The sequence below is a fragment of the Taeniopygia guttata genome, chromosome 13, assembly GCF_048771995.1.
Source record: "Taeniopygia guttata chromosome 13, bTaeGut7.mat, whole genome shotgun sequence".
Lineage (NCBI taxonomy): Eukaryota > Metazoa > Chordata > Aves > Passeriformes > Estrildidae > Taeniopygia > Taeniopygia guttata.
This window is the reverse complement of record NC_133038.1, coordinates 1,735,250-1,751,854: the sequence shown is the minus strand read 5'-3', so window position 1 is coordinate 1,751,854 and position 16,605 is coordinate 1,735,250. Positions and strand designations below refer to the sequence as shown.

Below are 16,605 nucleotides of genomic sequence, written 5' to 3'. Positions count from 1 at the left end.
GTGATGGACTGGCATGAGTTCTTTCAATTAATTTTATTGAGTAGCCAAATCTGATAAATTAGCACAGATAAAATAAGCATTTGCATGTGTTATAAATGACTTTTTACAGGAATAAAACAGTGAAAATTACAAACTGTAAAAAGGAGGACAAGTAAATCCTGTCTCAAATTCAGAAGGGGGAAGATTTATAACTTCATACTGAAGATCAAATCTTTGCATTCAGAGAACAAAGATTTAATATTACAATATTATACACTACTTTACAAAATTAAATTTACTATAAGGATTACATCCATAATAGTAAAAAGAACCTTAAAATCACATTTAATGGTCCCTTAACTTAACAGCCATTCTGCATCTTTGATTAAATTCTGTTAAGAAATTAATTCTAAATAAAAGTGAATCATTCTAGTTATTGCAACATAGTCTATGTGGACTTAGACTCAAATATATTAATTTAAAAACAGTAATGAAAGCAAAGTAAAATGGATGGTAACAATGTTGGCTGAACACTTATGTGTCAAAACAAGAAATAGTATTAAAAAAAAAAAGTGTTTGACTACAAAGAGAGACACACCACCACCACAGATTTACAGTTGGTGGAGTTGTGGTGCTGAGATCTAAGTAACAGAACCACTCTTGCCTATTTTTGTAGTCCATCTTCAGTGTCCTCGTTTTACAATTGTATGTAAAAAAGCAACCACAGGTAGTGTGTGTGTTCATGTTCCCTGTATTGCCATTACAGCAGTACAAGTGAACCAGCAGGCCTTCCCCACTGCAAGGGAATAAACAAAGTTCAATAATTTCTTCTGAAGTGAACTCCCAGAGGGTTCATCTGACTCATTTATCATGTTTTGCTCTGTAAAACTTAGGGACTCATCTTCAAACTTGTTAACTACCACAAAGACTGACATCTTCAGCCATTAGTCTGGTGCACATAAAGCAATGTGAGATGGAGGCCATCTCCAGTATTTATGTTTCTTAAAAAAAAAGGGATAAAGTAGCAAAATACAGTCACAGTAAGAAATAGACTTTGGGTGGGCTATTTGATGTAAGGATGGTTTTCAATTCAACTTCTGAGTGATAATATACCCAAAACCACAAGATTTAGGGCAGAACCCACGCAAGTGCACAGGTTCCATTTATGATTTAAATGAAGAGATCCCTTTCCCTCTCCCTGTGGGGGGAAAAAATCAGACTGCCAAAGCTTAAAAGACATCTCTTCACTATGACTAGAAACTGTGCAATTCTCTGAAAAGCAGTTCAAGTAAATATATTCCTGTTTGCTACAGAGGCAGCAGACAGGGAAGCTTAAATTGGTTCTTTAATACTATTTTCATGCTGTTTTAGCCATTGTTCTGAACTTTAGCTTCTTGTGCTCAAGAACAATTTCTCCCAAGCAACTCCTCCCCTGACGCGAGGCAAATCCTGACAATTACAAGCAGCTACAGCCTGAAATGGGAGCAAATGTTTACCCAAAAGTTGACCCTACTGACATTTTTATCTCCAAACGTCCTAAGCACAGTACATTTGACCACTCACAAGTATTTTACCTCTTCAAGTTACTTGCCCCACAAAGTAAGTTTTGAAAGACCTTTAAGCTTACCACTATTAAATAAAAAAGCAAACCAAGATTTTTCCATATGCAACACTTCCATGGGCATTGGAATACAGTAACTTAAAATACTTTTTACATTGGTAGCTATCAATGATAGCTAATCTTGAAAACTAAAGAATTATCAATACACCTCTATAAAATTATTTAAATATTTTTTGTATACACGTTTTTACTTCAAGTCCAATGTCAGCTTCGGTCTGTAGCTCTGGCAGGATCTCAGAGTATATTTAAAGCTTTTATTTGGTGCACAGTGGCCTTGAACCTGGGCTCATTACACAGCTCCAGCAAAACACCTTTTTTTTGAAAACTTCAGGCATGTCTGCAACCATATACATATCTTCAAATTCAATATAATAATTTTGTTCTTGGAAAAATAATTTCCAATTTGAATGTCAGAATATTCAGTGTTGCAGACCAACATTTGGTCTGAAGTGCTGCCAACAAGCTTGCTTCAGAAACACACCAGATCTGAGGGGCCCAACATTCACTTCAAGTAAACAAGAGCCAAAAGTCTACTGAACGTAAACCAAACAAAATCTGAGATAGCCTTCCTTGCTCTTCCCCTCCCACACTATTCATAAGATATTAAAACTATTCCTTTTACTGAAGAAAAGCAAAGCTTACAATCTAAGTCTACTTTTGCTGCCAACTCAGCCAATGACTTTTTTAAATCTGCCTCATGTAGGGCCCACTTTTCCCCACTGTTTTTAAAATTAGAATACTGACTTATTAAAAGCTTCAACAAATTCAGCCACCTTATCCAGGTTAAGCTTACCTTTAGTCCTATTAGCCATAATCCAATCCAAGCACTGGATTCTACACTTCACAAGCATTTGTTCATTTCACAATGAACACTTCCTTCATTGCTACTTTAAGCAATAAGTTGAACATTGAGATGCTCTGTCTACAATCACTGGATGCACTTAGAAAGAATTTCCCTGCAAATCATGATCAGTATTGTGAGGTTTTATATCTAGCAGCAACAACAAAAAAAAAAAAAACAAAACAAAAAAAAGTTACAGAAATATACATTTTGAACAACAAAGAACTCTTTATTTTACAAAATGTATTTCACCTTTTCAGTATTGCCTTTGTAAATGTACTTCATGCTGCAACTACTTACAGTAAAAACACGATTTGCAGCAAATTAAAGGTGCTCAACCAGTTCCAACAGTTTTGATTTTTTTTAAGGTACAATATTATGTAGTTGCACATTTGATTCTCAGATGTGGTCCTTTATTTGCTTTAGTTCGTTGAAATCACAGTGAGAACTTCTCATCAACTGCCTCAGGCCACAGATTTAATAAAGATATTACAAGCACAATCATTCTTTACTGCAAAATCTTTCCTTAAAGAAGTAAGCCAGAGGCTAGTGTTTCATTTATTCACTTGCTGCTGTATATGAAGGAGGAATTCATAGTATGATAAGGCTGATTCTGTTCTGTCTTCAATCATATTTTGCAGAAAAATTGATTTCAATGGACTTTCATCCCTTAAAAACAAAAATATAAGTGTTTGAGTGGAATTAACATTTGCCATGGGCTACCGTGCACTAATAAAATTACAGGTCAAGTGTCAAGACATTTCAAAAGCTTAAGGACATATGAAAAAAGGATCTCAAATAGTCTTCAGTAGTGATTAATCCTAATAAGTGCTCTTACTAGCATTTACTTCATTTATCTGACATTGCCTAAAGATTCCTCTGTGACATTTAGTCTTTTTTAGTCTTTTGAAATTCTAATTGGAGACAACTCATAAGTCATATCTGTAGTCAAATCTGTCAAGCACAGCACAGACTATTGTTAAGAATTCCATTAAGAAAGTTCAGTATATGATATCCAAGTATGTATTGTTAACAAGTTGCTGAAGAAGCAAAGAGACTGTTAAAAACCACTTACTTTATAATATATAGTATAGGAAAGAAAGGTCTCTGCTCCCTCAGCCAAGAAATGAAAGTTCGTGTTCTGATGGATTCTGCCGTTTCAAGTTCTGGGAGATGTGTCTAAAAGCCAAAGGGTTTCATTAATACAAATTTTTCATAAAAACAGTAAAAGGAACACTTCAAATAGCCCAACTCATTAGGTATAAAGAAAACCCAGACAGATCTGTTTTGTGATGTATAGTTTCAGTCTTGTCTTCTCTGAAGGGGCTTGAAATAGTCAAGAGCACTAAACTCCTTTCAGCAATTAGCTGTCAGAATGGTGATGACTGAGCTGTGATTGATTCCTGTTTTGTTGCAGAAACTAAAGGATTTCCCACTAACCCACGGTGCTCTCTATTTGCAAGTGTTCTTAGTCTGCTCCCACAGGTCTGAGAAACTCAATCATTGTCAGCCTCTTCCTACTGTGTCTTCATGAGGGGAAACTCCAAGAGGTAACAGCGATTATTTCTTTCCTTGGATCTGGATCTATACCACTAGAGGGCTAATATCTGAGTAGTGTAATTTAATTCTCGTGAAAATGATATTCTGTCAGCACTGTATGTATGACTGATGTGCAGAGCAAGCACATACCATATTCTGTGGTATTGAGCCATAATTTGGAACTCCAAGGACTTGGCTGATAAAACCCTGCCCACAGTTCTTCCCAATCCACAGAAACATCACCTGAAAAACACCCAACAATAACATTAATCAAACCCCAAACACCCCTCAGCAGTCTCATACATATTTTGGGTTCTCAGAAAGAACACACCAAGTAAACCTGGATACTTTTTAAAATCCCCCCCACCACACAACTTACAGAGCCAGCATCCATAAGATAAGCACCATCCCTACTCAACTTCTCCACTGACAGCTGGAGAAGGGGTGGCTGAGGTATAGTTCTGTCATTTATGTTAAGAGCTCCCTAAAAGAAGGATGAAAAACAGTGGTTCACATTTTGATGCAAAAAACCAGAGCAGAACACTAAATAAGAGGAGGATCTATTACACTGAATACTGGAATGGGACCATTTTTTTTTCAGTTTAGCTCAATCCATACTTAAAGTGATCATTTACTTTATTAATTAGTAATTTACTAATAAATATTAATGTTTTATTTAGAGAGGGTGGATGTCATCAAATGTATTTTAGTTAATTAGGTCTAGAGCTGGAATATCTGATTTATTATGTACCAAAGATGTGATTTCAAAAATTGTTCAGGGTTTTACATAAACATTCCCTGTTCTCAAAACTGTTTGATATTTTAACATAAAGGAAGCTACAAAGGGACAAAACCCACATGATGATGTCTTTATGTATATGTGATTTTATAGCACAAGATAATGACACAAGGCAAGGGTGAAATAAGTTAGGAAAAAACTTTCCCTATCTATCCATAGCAAAGCACAGCTCTTCTCCAGAATTCATCAATCCAGTTCCAAATAACAAATGCATAAATGCAACAAGTGGGGAAATATGAAACATTGCATTTTAGCTGTGCAGCTTTAATATGGAAAACTTGGGAGATTTCTAACACATTTACTTTCACATCACACAGATCTTTGGAATCAAACAGATTATGCAGCAAGGCCAAGACTCACCTCATCTGTGAGACTATCGACTCTGTACAGACTGGGATGTGTCATGAGCATGAGGTAAACAAGGGGCTGGTTTTTCACCTGACACATGGTAAAGATGCGTTCATCCAAACGTGTGTTTGTCCCAGTTTGAAATGATTTCTGCAAACAATCAGGCATTTAGCTTAACCATTAAAGCAAAGCAAGATAAGACACACTGCCTACTGCTTATTTCTAACTTAAGTTTTAAAGATGTACCCTAAGTCTTTTCTCATTGTATTTTACTTCTCCATAGTTCTCTTCAGTGTTTCACATAGAAATCAAACAAGTCTCACACCCATTTCTGGATTTTAGAATTAACCTCAACCTGGCACCATCAGTCCTCTCTTACAGCTATGAAAGCTATCTCTTACAGAGATGAAAGCACCCTGAAATACTAACATACACCTCAAAAATGCTACTTGATGAAATTTAAAAGCATAAATATTGGAGCAGTTTACAATTGGCTTCAATGTGCAGAATCTTAGGTCTGTATTAACAAGAAAGAGATAGTCCTGGCTTGCTGGGACCAAAAAAAAAAAGCTATAAATCACAGTAGGGCTCACTCCTCCCACCTGACTGCATCAAATGCTTATCAAGCCTTTCACATGAAAAAGCTCAGTATGAACATGCTGGTTAATTCCTAACCAAGATGTATGAATCCAAAACTTCTTTTTGAACCAAGAAACCAGTTTGTTCAACACTTAAATGATTTCTAGTATCAGTTCAGGGAAATTAAATTTAAAAATACTTACACTGATCAAATACTGTGAAATGCTTTAAACCTGTTGCATGAACAGCCAGCCAACTCCCTCTCTGCCACACCCAGCTCTCTTCTAATCCACACTGAACTGCTGTGTGGATCTGCATTTCCAGAGACACACAAAACTGAGATTCCTGAGAAAACACTATCAGTACCCTGACACATTCTCTTCACTAGTCAGTGTCTTTATTATTTTGCCATCCATTGCTTAAAACATTTATACTTTTGGTTTAACGCACATTTCTAAATTCCTGCTTTTGAACTAAATCATTCCCCATCAAACTGTCCTTGTACTTCAGGCTGACCTGCCAAACAATCATCCTCTTGCCTGGCTTCCCTTCCCCTCTTACCTGTTTTAAGAGTGCCAGTATATAAAGCGGGAAGAGCCGCAGCGAGAAGGGAGCTGTGAGCCCCGGCTGTTGGATGCTCAGCACGGAGGAGCGATAAGCAGCTAAAGAATCGATCACTGCATTGACCAAGGCATCCCGAGCATCGCTCAGCGTGGCGGAAACGGAGCGGTCCACAGCTGACAACAGAGTGCAAGGCTCAAGTGAGAGGGGCTCCTCCCTCGGCAGGAATACAGCCACAAACATTAACTTCTTTCATGTTACCATATATGTTGATGCAGCTTAAGCTTTTACTACATTCTAGGGGAAGTCAAGTGCTTCAGAAAAAAGCTGGGGGCCCATTATGATGCACCACACTAAGCCTAAGCCCAGGTGATTACACACAGCTCTACTGATCCTTCACCTAAGCCAAGCATTAAAACCTAAACTCTCTTAGGATTGCAACTTCAAAAGCACTCTTAGAATGAGGGAGAATCTTTTCTTCTAATCCAGAGGATTATTGTTCAGACCTTTAAGGATACAATCCACACAAGCTCTTGGCACACTCACCCATATTGGCTAGGAGCCCTGTGATGGCCTGCACATCTGCCCCCAGGTACACTTCACTCAGCGTTGTGACAACAGGTAAGCACATAGTGTGGACACGAATTCGTCTTTCACCTGCAAGGAAAGACAACTGTAACCTCCATACTTGTTTGATGAAGCAACACTACAAAACCCACTGCTGGCTCAATCTAACCTTACCTTTGCTGGAGGTGTACAGGAGAGCTGACTGAAAAGAAACAACTTGCATATCAGTAAGACTCTCTTCCACTGACATTTGCACAGCGTATCCCGCATCTGGGTTTACATTGGGTAACGACAACAAGTCTGTAGATCGTACAAAGAAGTTCCCATGGAAAGTATGAATGGAAAGACCTACAAGACAATAATGAATCAGTATGGGTCCCATAGCTGTGAAGTACAGGCACTATATACAGATCTGCCATCAATGTATATGACTGTACTGGAAAGTTCCCTCTCAATGAAATACATCATCTTCAGAAAAGGTAAACACTGCAAACTGACAACTCATCCAAAGAATCCACAAAGCCTAACAGAAAGTGGGAATTAGCAAGGCAAATCAATGCAGAGTAGTAGAAAGTATCTAGATTATAAAACCAGTCCCTTGCTGAAATAGTTCAGGAAATTTTCCCAGTTTTGACCATTATAAACTGGAACCTGAATGCCAGAAAACACACTGCAAATACAGTGTTAAAAAAAATTGTCTTACCCCTGGTACATAATTTTACTTTTCTAATCATTACCTTTTAATCATTTGAGGTTACAAAATAGCTAGAATACCAATGAAAACATTCCCAAAGAGCAGCAAACACCCACTTCCCTCTTCTTCACCCTGCAAAAATCTAAGAAAATTTTTGTGAATTCAGACCTTTGGTGCATCTTATCCTCATGACAGCCTCAAACCCAATTTTTCTAGTTAAATATCGCTTCAGTTCCTTTTGCAGTTTCTCCACCTGGACAGGGTTGTGTTTATGATGGTATGATTGGTAGTAGTAGACACTACCTGCAGAATACCTTGATATACAACCTGAAACAAAACCAGTATACATTGGAGAGTGGAGACAGTTGCTGCTGCAGTCTTTAAAGTATTCAATTGTTCACACTTGCAAATCAGTCAAATACAAAGTTACAGACCTGCCTACAGAGACAGATGTAGATACCACTGTATATTCTAATACGTGACAAATTTCAGGTGTGAAATAGTTTTCCATTGACCTGAAATTACTGTCACTTGAAAGTTTGGTTAAATAGAAAAAAAATAATTAAAATGCTAATAAAACTTGCTCTAAAGGCAATGACACTGATGGTTAAAAGGGCATAAAAAAGGAAGAAACTATTTCTGCAACCTGCATCAGTAGCACAAGAATCCTGACTCACTAAGGGAGGACATGAAAAGAAGTAGGTTAAATCAAGACTTAAAAGATCACATTCTATTCACTGTCACTGCTCTGCAAGGACAAGTTTTTGTATCTTGACACACTAGTTCAATTGAAATCACGTTCATCTACTAAATATTAATATAGATACTATGCATTTGCTCAAAATACAAGAGTTACATGCCCCAAAAGAGCTTTATATGACTTACCTAGAGAAGCCAAGTCAGAATATTGCCCACTAAGAAGAAATAAATCCACTGCAACCTGTTGCCCTGAACAGTCCAAGGCCAACTTCTTGTAAAAATCAGTCGATGGTGTCAGATGTATATCCTGTTAACACAGTGTAGTATTACAAAATACAAAGGTAATTAAAATTGATTCATACATTTATTGCTTGTTTTCAGAGACACAATCAATTCTCCATCATTGATTAAAAATATTTCATTAAAAAATTATCAAGTAATTATTTTGTGTTTATATTGTTTGGTTTTTCTTTTGGTTTTTTTCATGCCACTTTAAAAGGAGCAAGACAAGCACAAAATTAACCCAGAAGAGGAAATCCCAGAACCACCTACATGCACAGAACAGAGTTGTTAAAACTCTCAACCTTTTTGCTTTCCTAACCTTTGCTGTTGCTCTTTGGTTTGGCTCCTCTCGTGACTTTAGTGCTCCCATTCCCACCGACGGAAGCTGTGTCTGGAAGACAGTGATTCTACCTCCAGTGGGGGACATCAGTTTAAAGGCAGCCTGCAATGCAGGCCCCAGAGCACTGTGAGTTTCCAGGGACTTGGTAAACATCTGTGGCAATGTCCTCAGCAGATCTTGAATTAGCTACAAGAGAGAAAACAGTATTTGGCCTATGAATCTTCAAGGTTTTCTACTTTATATAGACCGATAACTGAACATAACCACGTATTAACACTTCTAATATTAAAGAGAAAGTCCTAGAAAAATTGAAGTACTGTCTTGTTTCAGGTCGGCAAGAACTTACAGTGACATAGATAAAAGACCTCTTTTCTTGCCTCAAACCTGGCATTTGAACAGCTGGTGTTAATGAGCATTAATTAATCAAAATATTACCAAACGCATCCTCAATTATGTAAAAGTCACTAGTTATGTAAAAAAGTCCTTGCTTCTTACCTCTTTATTTTCATTCAAATTTACTAATAAGTTTTCTGGCATTGGTATAAACACATCTGAAAGGGAAAAAATGTTTGAGTTATCTTTTAAAAATACATCAAGCTTTCCCTGACTTTATTTGCCAACCATCATACTTATTGGAAAAAAATACACAGTATCAATGTATTAACCCATGTAAACATAATTATGGGGATTTCTTTTTTTTTCCTCATAAGCATTCCTGTGGCTAGAATCCCATGTTAAGAGCAGCTATCAAGAGGGCTGAAGGATAATCAAGACTGTTAAATAAAATCACATAGCAAATATTTCCAGTGTTCATTCTACCCTGCCCAATAATATCCAGTGAAAGGTGATTTGAAACAAAAGGCAGGACAAGCACTAAACACCAGCTACAAGAAAATCTATATAAAAGTATCTAGCATCAGTATTAGGGATTTCAAGAGGAATCTAGAGATTTGTACAAATTAAACTAGAAGTTAGGAAAGCTGTCTTCATGTTTGAAATAATGAGCAACCACAGCATTGCTCAGACATGAAGGAGATGTCTTCATAAACAAACTTGCACAATATGGTACTTCTAAAGCCATTACTAGAGAGACTAATGGTGTGATCTAGAAACTCCCACCAGGTATGTATTTTTAAAGGCTGTCATAACCAGAAGTCATTAATAGGTACTGATCACAAAAATTATTTTTGCATACCTTCAATATCTGAAACTATAAGCATCTGAGGCTGAGAGAGACCTTCCTGAAGACTGTAGAAATGGATTGTGCTGTCAAACGTTATGAAGCCTATTTTTGTTCTAGTGTTCCCAGGAAGCCTGAAAATGAGACATATGGTGTTCAACAACATGAAATTTCATTTCTGCAGGCTTTTTTTTTTTTTTTTAAACATCCACTGCATCTCTCTGTGGTGGTTACCAGGCAGTTAGTTTAACAGCTAGACTGCCAGAGCTTCACTAAGTCATTTTGGAAAGAACAAAAGCCACAACAAAAAAGGAGCTCATGGTAGAGTCAACTAGCAGGCAGGTGAAAACCTTTTAAGAGGGTAATCAGAAGTGAAAGTAAAGGAATAAATAAACTGCAAAATTCCAAGTAGTGTTTATATAAAATTCAAACAGTATGCATTTTATGACAAGTTTATTAGATGTATGACTCTTTTCAGCAAATACTTATCTAAATTTCAGCTTTAAAAAAAATACAGTTCAAAAGATAAGCATGATGCTTACATACTCTTGGGGATTTATGAAGCATATAGGAAAGAATCAGACTGAAAATCAAGCCTCAAAATTACCTTTTATACTGGTGTAGCTGTGAGGGGAAAAAGACTACAGCTTTATGGCCCACTTTAACACAACACTGGCCATTGTTTGCCCACACTAGGAAACTTGTCTTCCAGACCAACATTGGCATGTTGGTGTCTATCACAAGTTTATTAAGACGAATGAAAATTGGAGATTTTAAGAAAAAAGTACTTACGAGTCAAGATTGTCTAACAAGGTCTGGCAGACTGTGTTCAAGTATCCTGTCTCCACTGCATTGTGAGAGACATCAAACACAAAGAGGTACACGGGTGGCTGAGGTGGACGCAGCTGAGCAAAGAAAAGATTACCTTTCATTTTTAAATAGCATTTGTTAGATTTGGTTTATTCATTCTATTCCAAGTTTAAACTGCTAAAACAGCACACAGAGGATAGCTAAAATTTCTGGATGCATTTGCCTCTTATTTGGTAATACCAGAATTCTAGTTTTCTTCCCAAAATACCTACATATTCCAAATACAGAACAACTTTGACATCATAAATGTTTAGAAGTGAACTCTGAGGTCCCCCCCATGATACACTCCTTAAGGCAACAGCTGTTCTACTGAACTGGAAAGCATCCTCTGAAACAAAGCTTTCTCTGATTTCCCTCTGAAAATAAAACAAAGGGAGAGAATAAGTAAATAAAGCCTTACCATGTATTCAGATGGAGCCATAAACTCAATAGTAGCATTCTGGACTTCAGGTCTTTTATGAGGTTCTCCATAAACTCTTGTCACAGGATTATACAGGAATTCTTCAGGAACTACACAGATAAGTTTATATATTAGTGTTTCACACTAGTATTGGCTGTGCTACATTTTAAAACATTTTAAAATACATCAACTCTTTTGTGACTGTTGGGCAACACATGGAGAACTATACCAGGCAGTGGAGTTGTTACACTTGTGCAAGGGTACTGTGAGGGATTACTTGGGCTCATGGTGTTTCTTTAGGGACACCACTGTCACTGGGAAACATTTCTCATGACTCCCAGGGTGACTGACAACAATCCCCCTACTTGATGTGACCAACAACACTCCAGCCTCAAAGGCCAAGGTGGGAAAGGTTAATTGCAACACTTTCAAGCACATCTACAACTTACCATCATTGACTCTATAGCACAAATTGCATTTCCATCTCCTTTGATCTAGGAAGCTGACAAAAGGGTTGATGTACGTCCGGCAGGAACGGCATCTCACAATAATACTGGAAGTGACCACTGGCAATTGCTGGAAAGGAAAAGCTTCCTTTTAAAGCATCCTCACCCTGCAGCTGCTCATCTGTGGTAACAACACCACCCACACTGTGCTGGCTAGTGAGGCAAAGCATCCTTGTTGAAAGAAGGAGTACTTCTGCATCCTCACAGCATCACTGCAATTCCTTAGTAAGACAGTGAGGAACTGAACTCTTAACATATTTGACTGTGCAGATTCCCTTTCCAAGCCTAAATTCTTGAATTTTTCACTGATGGTTTAAGATCAAGTCCTGCACCCAATACAGATCAAAAAGCAGGGGGGGGGGGAAACCCCACATCTTTGAAAAAATCAGTTAAACTGAGAAAAAACCCCAATGTTTAAGAAAGATACTGCTAAATTCAAAGTTTTCTGGCTATTTCATGACATCCAAATCCCTTCAACTTTGTCAAGTCTTGAGTTCAGAATTAATACTAGGTTTGAAATTAATAACTACAACTGATACGTGATAACCTGGAATTTGGGTGCTGTCTTCTACCACAGTCCATATTCTGTGCTGCCTTTAAGCTTCTGGGTTTTTGAGGTTTTGGAGGCTTTCTTTTTTAATAAGAAGTGAGACCTGAAGGTTTAAATATGGTAGGGAGAAATAATTGAGAAAAACTACAGCAATCCGTATGGAATAAGGAAATCTCAGTTACTATGGTAATTCTTCTGGGCCAAGATACCTGTCGTTGTTTTATAATTCATTGCCCATTGTCTGGACTCTAGTAAAGGCACAGTTGATATTTCAGCATGTAAAGTTTCGAATATTTCTCATACCGATAAGTCTTTGAAAGGATGAAGCAGGAGCCCCAAAGGAAGTTTGGCTTTATTCAATAAGGCCTGAGTTTGAGGAATGTTAGTCAGGGTACAGCGGAACAACCTACATGGATGACAAAGGGTTATTTTCAGAGGCTTTCAAATAACTTATGATTTCAGTAGTACAGTATATTTCTCTAGAGCTGTTAATGGTGAATTTCTGTTTCCAGATGAAAGATCTCTATGTTTGTCAAATAATTTTGTTTCTGAGCTTGACCCACAGTACATACTTTGAGTTCTTATTTTACACAAATGTTCTTTACACAGAACTGAATGTTATTTTAGTCACTCAAGTCAAAGTTAAGCCTACCAATATTCAAAGTTGCAATAAATCTTTATATACTAAATGTTATTTTGGAATAAATCAGAACCAGCAATGTTTAAAAGGTGGTTTTAAAAACATAGTAACTATAAACAATCCCACAATCATTTTCTGAGTCTTGAGCACCCAGCAGCAGGTGCAGATGTATGTGGCAGTTTTGCAAATCCTGTCCAGCTTGTTTGCATGAACAACGTCACAAAGGCGCTGTTATTTCCTTTATCTACCATAAAAATATTTGCAAAGCAGAAGTCCCTGGCTATACACAGTCTGGTTGGTCTCCTCAGAGAGAATAATTAATTAACCAACTGCCAGTCTCTTGTTTGAAATTTCATTTACTCCATTGTTTTAAATGGTTACTTTTCAATACAGAGGTCACCCATGTTTCTTCAGGCACAATCTTTTTGGTGTACCTCACCTGACAGAATTAACTCCTATTTTCTATCTTCTCATCCATACTCACTCCCAGGCATAAAACTTGTATACTGTATCTATCTATAGCTGCCTTGTTTACAACTTTTTCCTCATACTTTCTACAAAGATGATTTTCCCTTCTTCAACGTTAAACCCACTTACTGTCTTTATTGTAACAGTGAAGCCCATTTTCAATATTTTCTACTCATAAAATTAAGAAAGTATTTTGTGAAATTATGCTTATAAGCAGGAATTTATATTTCTATTTTGATGTATTATAGCAAATGCATGCTCTTACTCAGGATTGCAGTTGAGCTTCTGGATATCTTCATGCAAGTTGGGGACAGGAGCCTTCAAAAGGGTGGTTGGAAGAATATTTCTTTCTTGAAGAAGATTCACAGGTCTTAACCCTTCCTGCTGTAGACTCAGGCCAGCCATTGATGCAGTTAAGTGATTAGTGCCCAGAGCAGGCTAGAGTCAAATCAAATTTCACAAATTAGCACCAACTACTTGGATGAAACCCACAGACTGTTTAAAACCCCATCTATACCCCTTTCAGTTTGTTTTGCTCATGTACTAACTGCTATTGTATAAATATATTTAGAAATGCTGGTTGTCACATGAACTTGAATTCTGCATGAACATAACAGAGTTATGAGAAGGAAAAAAAGCATAAATTGCCTATAAAACTTTTGAAATACAGAGGCTCAGCTGGTGAAAGTGTTGGTCAGTTCACTTTTGATGTTCAGGGTAAAAAAACCCAAACACTTCAGCTAACAATAACAAAGCCACGGAAGAGAAACATGCCAAAAGCAGCTGAAAGTTTAAAAAAAACCATCCTGAACAGATTTGAGGGTGGAACACTTCACAAAGAGCTGGCACAGAGCTTTTCCAAACTGGTACCAAGGCACAGGCAAAAGCATTGATTCTGGGCTATGTCTGTCCTCTTGAACAAATGGTGCCCAAGCAGGGAATAAAAGAAGCAGCATCCTAGGGATGCACAGCACATACCAACCATCATTTTATCCACACACCCACACCAGAGGTAGTACTGAGATAGAAACCAGACATTTCCATTTTACCTGGTGAAAATGTTTTGATCCATCTGGATATTGCAAAGCAGATGCATTCATTCCTGGTGCTCCAGGTGGAGAAGTATGTTGGTAGCCTGGAGGTAAGGCAGGGTAAGAATAACCAACACTTCTATTCATCTTAAGATTCGGGGCGGCAGGAGAATGATGTGGAGTTGCTAGAAGCAGAGTAGACAGATACTTAATTGCTGAAGAACTGTATCTTACTTGAGGCATTAGTAGAACAGGAAAGCTGTCTGTTTAGTTTCTAAGTTTAAAAAATACAGCTGCTGTCAACTTTGCAAAGGGCTCTCACCTACTTTACATATCACAAATAAACACATGCTAATTGTCAATGCTTCAAATTTTGCATTTAGCTCCAAGAAAGGCATCGAACCAAGTACATATGTTTGTACATAAATGCTTAAACCTCTATCTTTCCCAGACTCTTAAAAGCTCCATAACAATAACAACCATTTTTCCTCCCAAAGCCTTACCCGTGAGGCCACCACCTTCAATTGCATCGTAGCTATTTTGCACTACAGACCCATCACTGGCAGCAGATCTGGCATCACCTTTAAAGAAAAACAATCACAGGGAAAATTTGCACAAGTTATGAAAAAGTTTTAATGAGGTAACTGCAAAAAATATCCTACTTGCTGGATGAATATTAAGATAAGCATAGTTTGAATCTACTTTGGTTTTGAGCATCATAATCTTTTTTTTAAGGAAAACAAAAGTCCCTACACTTCTGGTTGAATAATCTTTTATGACTCCTTCCAATTAGGGATTTGCCATATCTTCCAAGCCAACATGCAGTAAAGGGTCAGGGGATGCTCCCTCCTCAGCAGAGGAAGTCTATTTAGGCTAGCTGTAGTTTTCCAGTAACCTGTAGCTTAGGTTTCCTTAATGACCTTTAGCTTAACCCTGAAGAATTTTTCCCCCTGATAATTCACAGAAACACCAAATTCCCTACACTTACACATTTAGTTCACTACTGCTCCCCAAACAGTAACAGCTCTGACATAGTCATATACCAGTCAAGATAGAAATTCAATCTAAGATAGGAAAAACCTTGAGACTCAGAGAGTGCTCCCAAAGGACAGTTTTTGGTAAGCCAACTATGTCTAAATATACTAACACAACTATATATTGCTAAGGACAAGTAGGTACTCTATTTTTATTACCGTTTTTTATTAAAATCTTCAAAGATGACCCAAAAAAAGGAACTTGCATTACACACTGCATCTTCCTAGCAGCAGTCAACCTGCTTCATAGACGAAACATTTTTATCTCTCCAGGGCTCTGGAAATGTTTCTTTTCACGATGAAGAAAATATTTTCTAAGCAAAAGCTATTTCTAATGCATTTAATACATTTCAAACAAAGTTAAATCTGAATATACTATTTTTGTGCTCACAGAGCTACCACACATGAGAAACTGTCAATCTGAACATGGAAGGAACCAACAGCGTTGACAGAACTGTGTTTGTAAAATTAAAGCTGCCAGCTCACACACAGCCCCATCTAGCATGGGCACTAAATGCCAAACAACTGGAGTCTGTCTGATGCAGAGCCCTGAGGGGTTCTTAAACAATGGCATATTTGTGCAGAGCCCACAGGAAACACTAAGTCAGGTATCTGTCTTCAACAGCTGACACTCCACAGCCTCCAGTAACTTCCTTCAGAATGCTAACAAATGCAAGATGTGTATTTCAGTGATTTTACACAGAGAAGAATAAGGTACAGCTACATTAATAGCAAGGAATTGCAAGGTCCACATTTTACCTGTCCCTGTAGAATGAACAATACAGGGAGTCATACATAGATTTCTGTCCTAACAGTAGTCAGGGATGCAGAGAAATGAGATCCCTATCACTTTACAACACACAAAAGGAAAAAAATTATGCCAACTACAGCAGACATGGCCATGAAAAACAGCACTTGGAAAGCTATTTTCAACTGTTAATTTCTTAAATTTTATCATGTCTGTTCACAATAATTTTTCTTCTTTCCAGGTCCTTACCTACTCTTTTCAGATTAAATTATTAGCTGTATTAGAATCAATTTTACAATTTGAGTTTCAAATAGAACAATGTGCTTGGC

At 37.4% G+C, this 16,605-nt stretch overlaps 1 protein-coding gene across 1 annotated transcript in view; it reads right to left on the bottom strand.

Annotated features, from left to right (window-relative positions):
• Nucleotides 1–2,645: 2,645 nt before the first annotated feature.
• The window catches only part of SEC24A (SEC24 homolog A, COPII coat complex component), a 21,034-nt gene continuing 7,074 nt past the window's right edge, over nt 2,646–16,605 (bottom strand). The window contains exons 4-23 of the mRNA XM_012575894.5: nt 14,998–15,075; nt 14,513–14,679; nt 13,729–13,901; nt 12,659–12,761; nt 11,749–11,875; nt 11,300–11,409; nt 10,822–10,934; nt 10,045–10,163; nt 9,345–9,400; nt 8,829–9,035; nt 8,414–8,534; nt 7,697–7,855; nt 7,009–7,182; nt 6,814–6,924; nt 6,268–6,443; nt 5,140–5,277; nt 4,360–4,464; nt 4,131–4,223; nt 3,517–3,620; nt 2,646–3,110 (exon numbers count right to left, since the gene is read on the bottom strand). Of these exons, the coding sequence (XP_012431348.4) occupies nt 2,996–3,110; nt 3,517–3,620; nt 4,131–4,223; nt 4,360–4,464; nt 5,140–5,277; nt 6,268–6,443; nt 6,814–6,924; nt 7,009–7,182; nt 7,697–7,855; nt 8,414–8,534; nt 8,829–9,035; nt 9,345–9,400; nt 10,045–10,163; nt 10,822–10,934; nt 11,300–11,409; nt 11,749–11,875; nt 12,659–12,761; nt 13,729–13,901; nt 14,513–14,679; nt 14,998–15,075 (2,549 nt within the window). The 3' untranslated portion in view covers nt 2,646–2,995. The remainder of the gene's footprint in view (nt 3,111–3,516; nt 3,621–4,130; nt 4,224–4,359; nt 4,465–5,139; nt 5,278–6,267; nt 6,444–6,813; nt 6,925–7,008; nt 7,183–7,696; nt 7,856–8,413; nt 8,535–8,828; nt 9,036–9,344; nt 9,401–10,044; nt 10,164–10,821; nt 10,935–11,299; nt 11,410–11,748; nt 11,876–12,658; nt 12,762–13,728; nt 13,902–14,512; nt 14,680–14,997; nt 15,076–16,605) is intronic.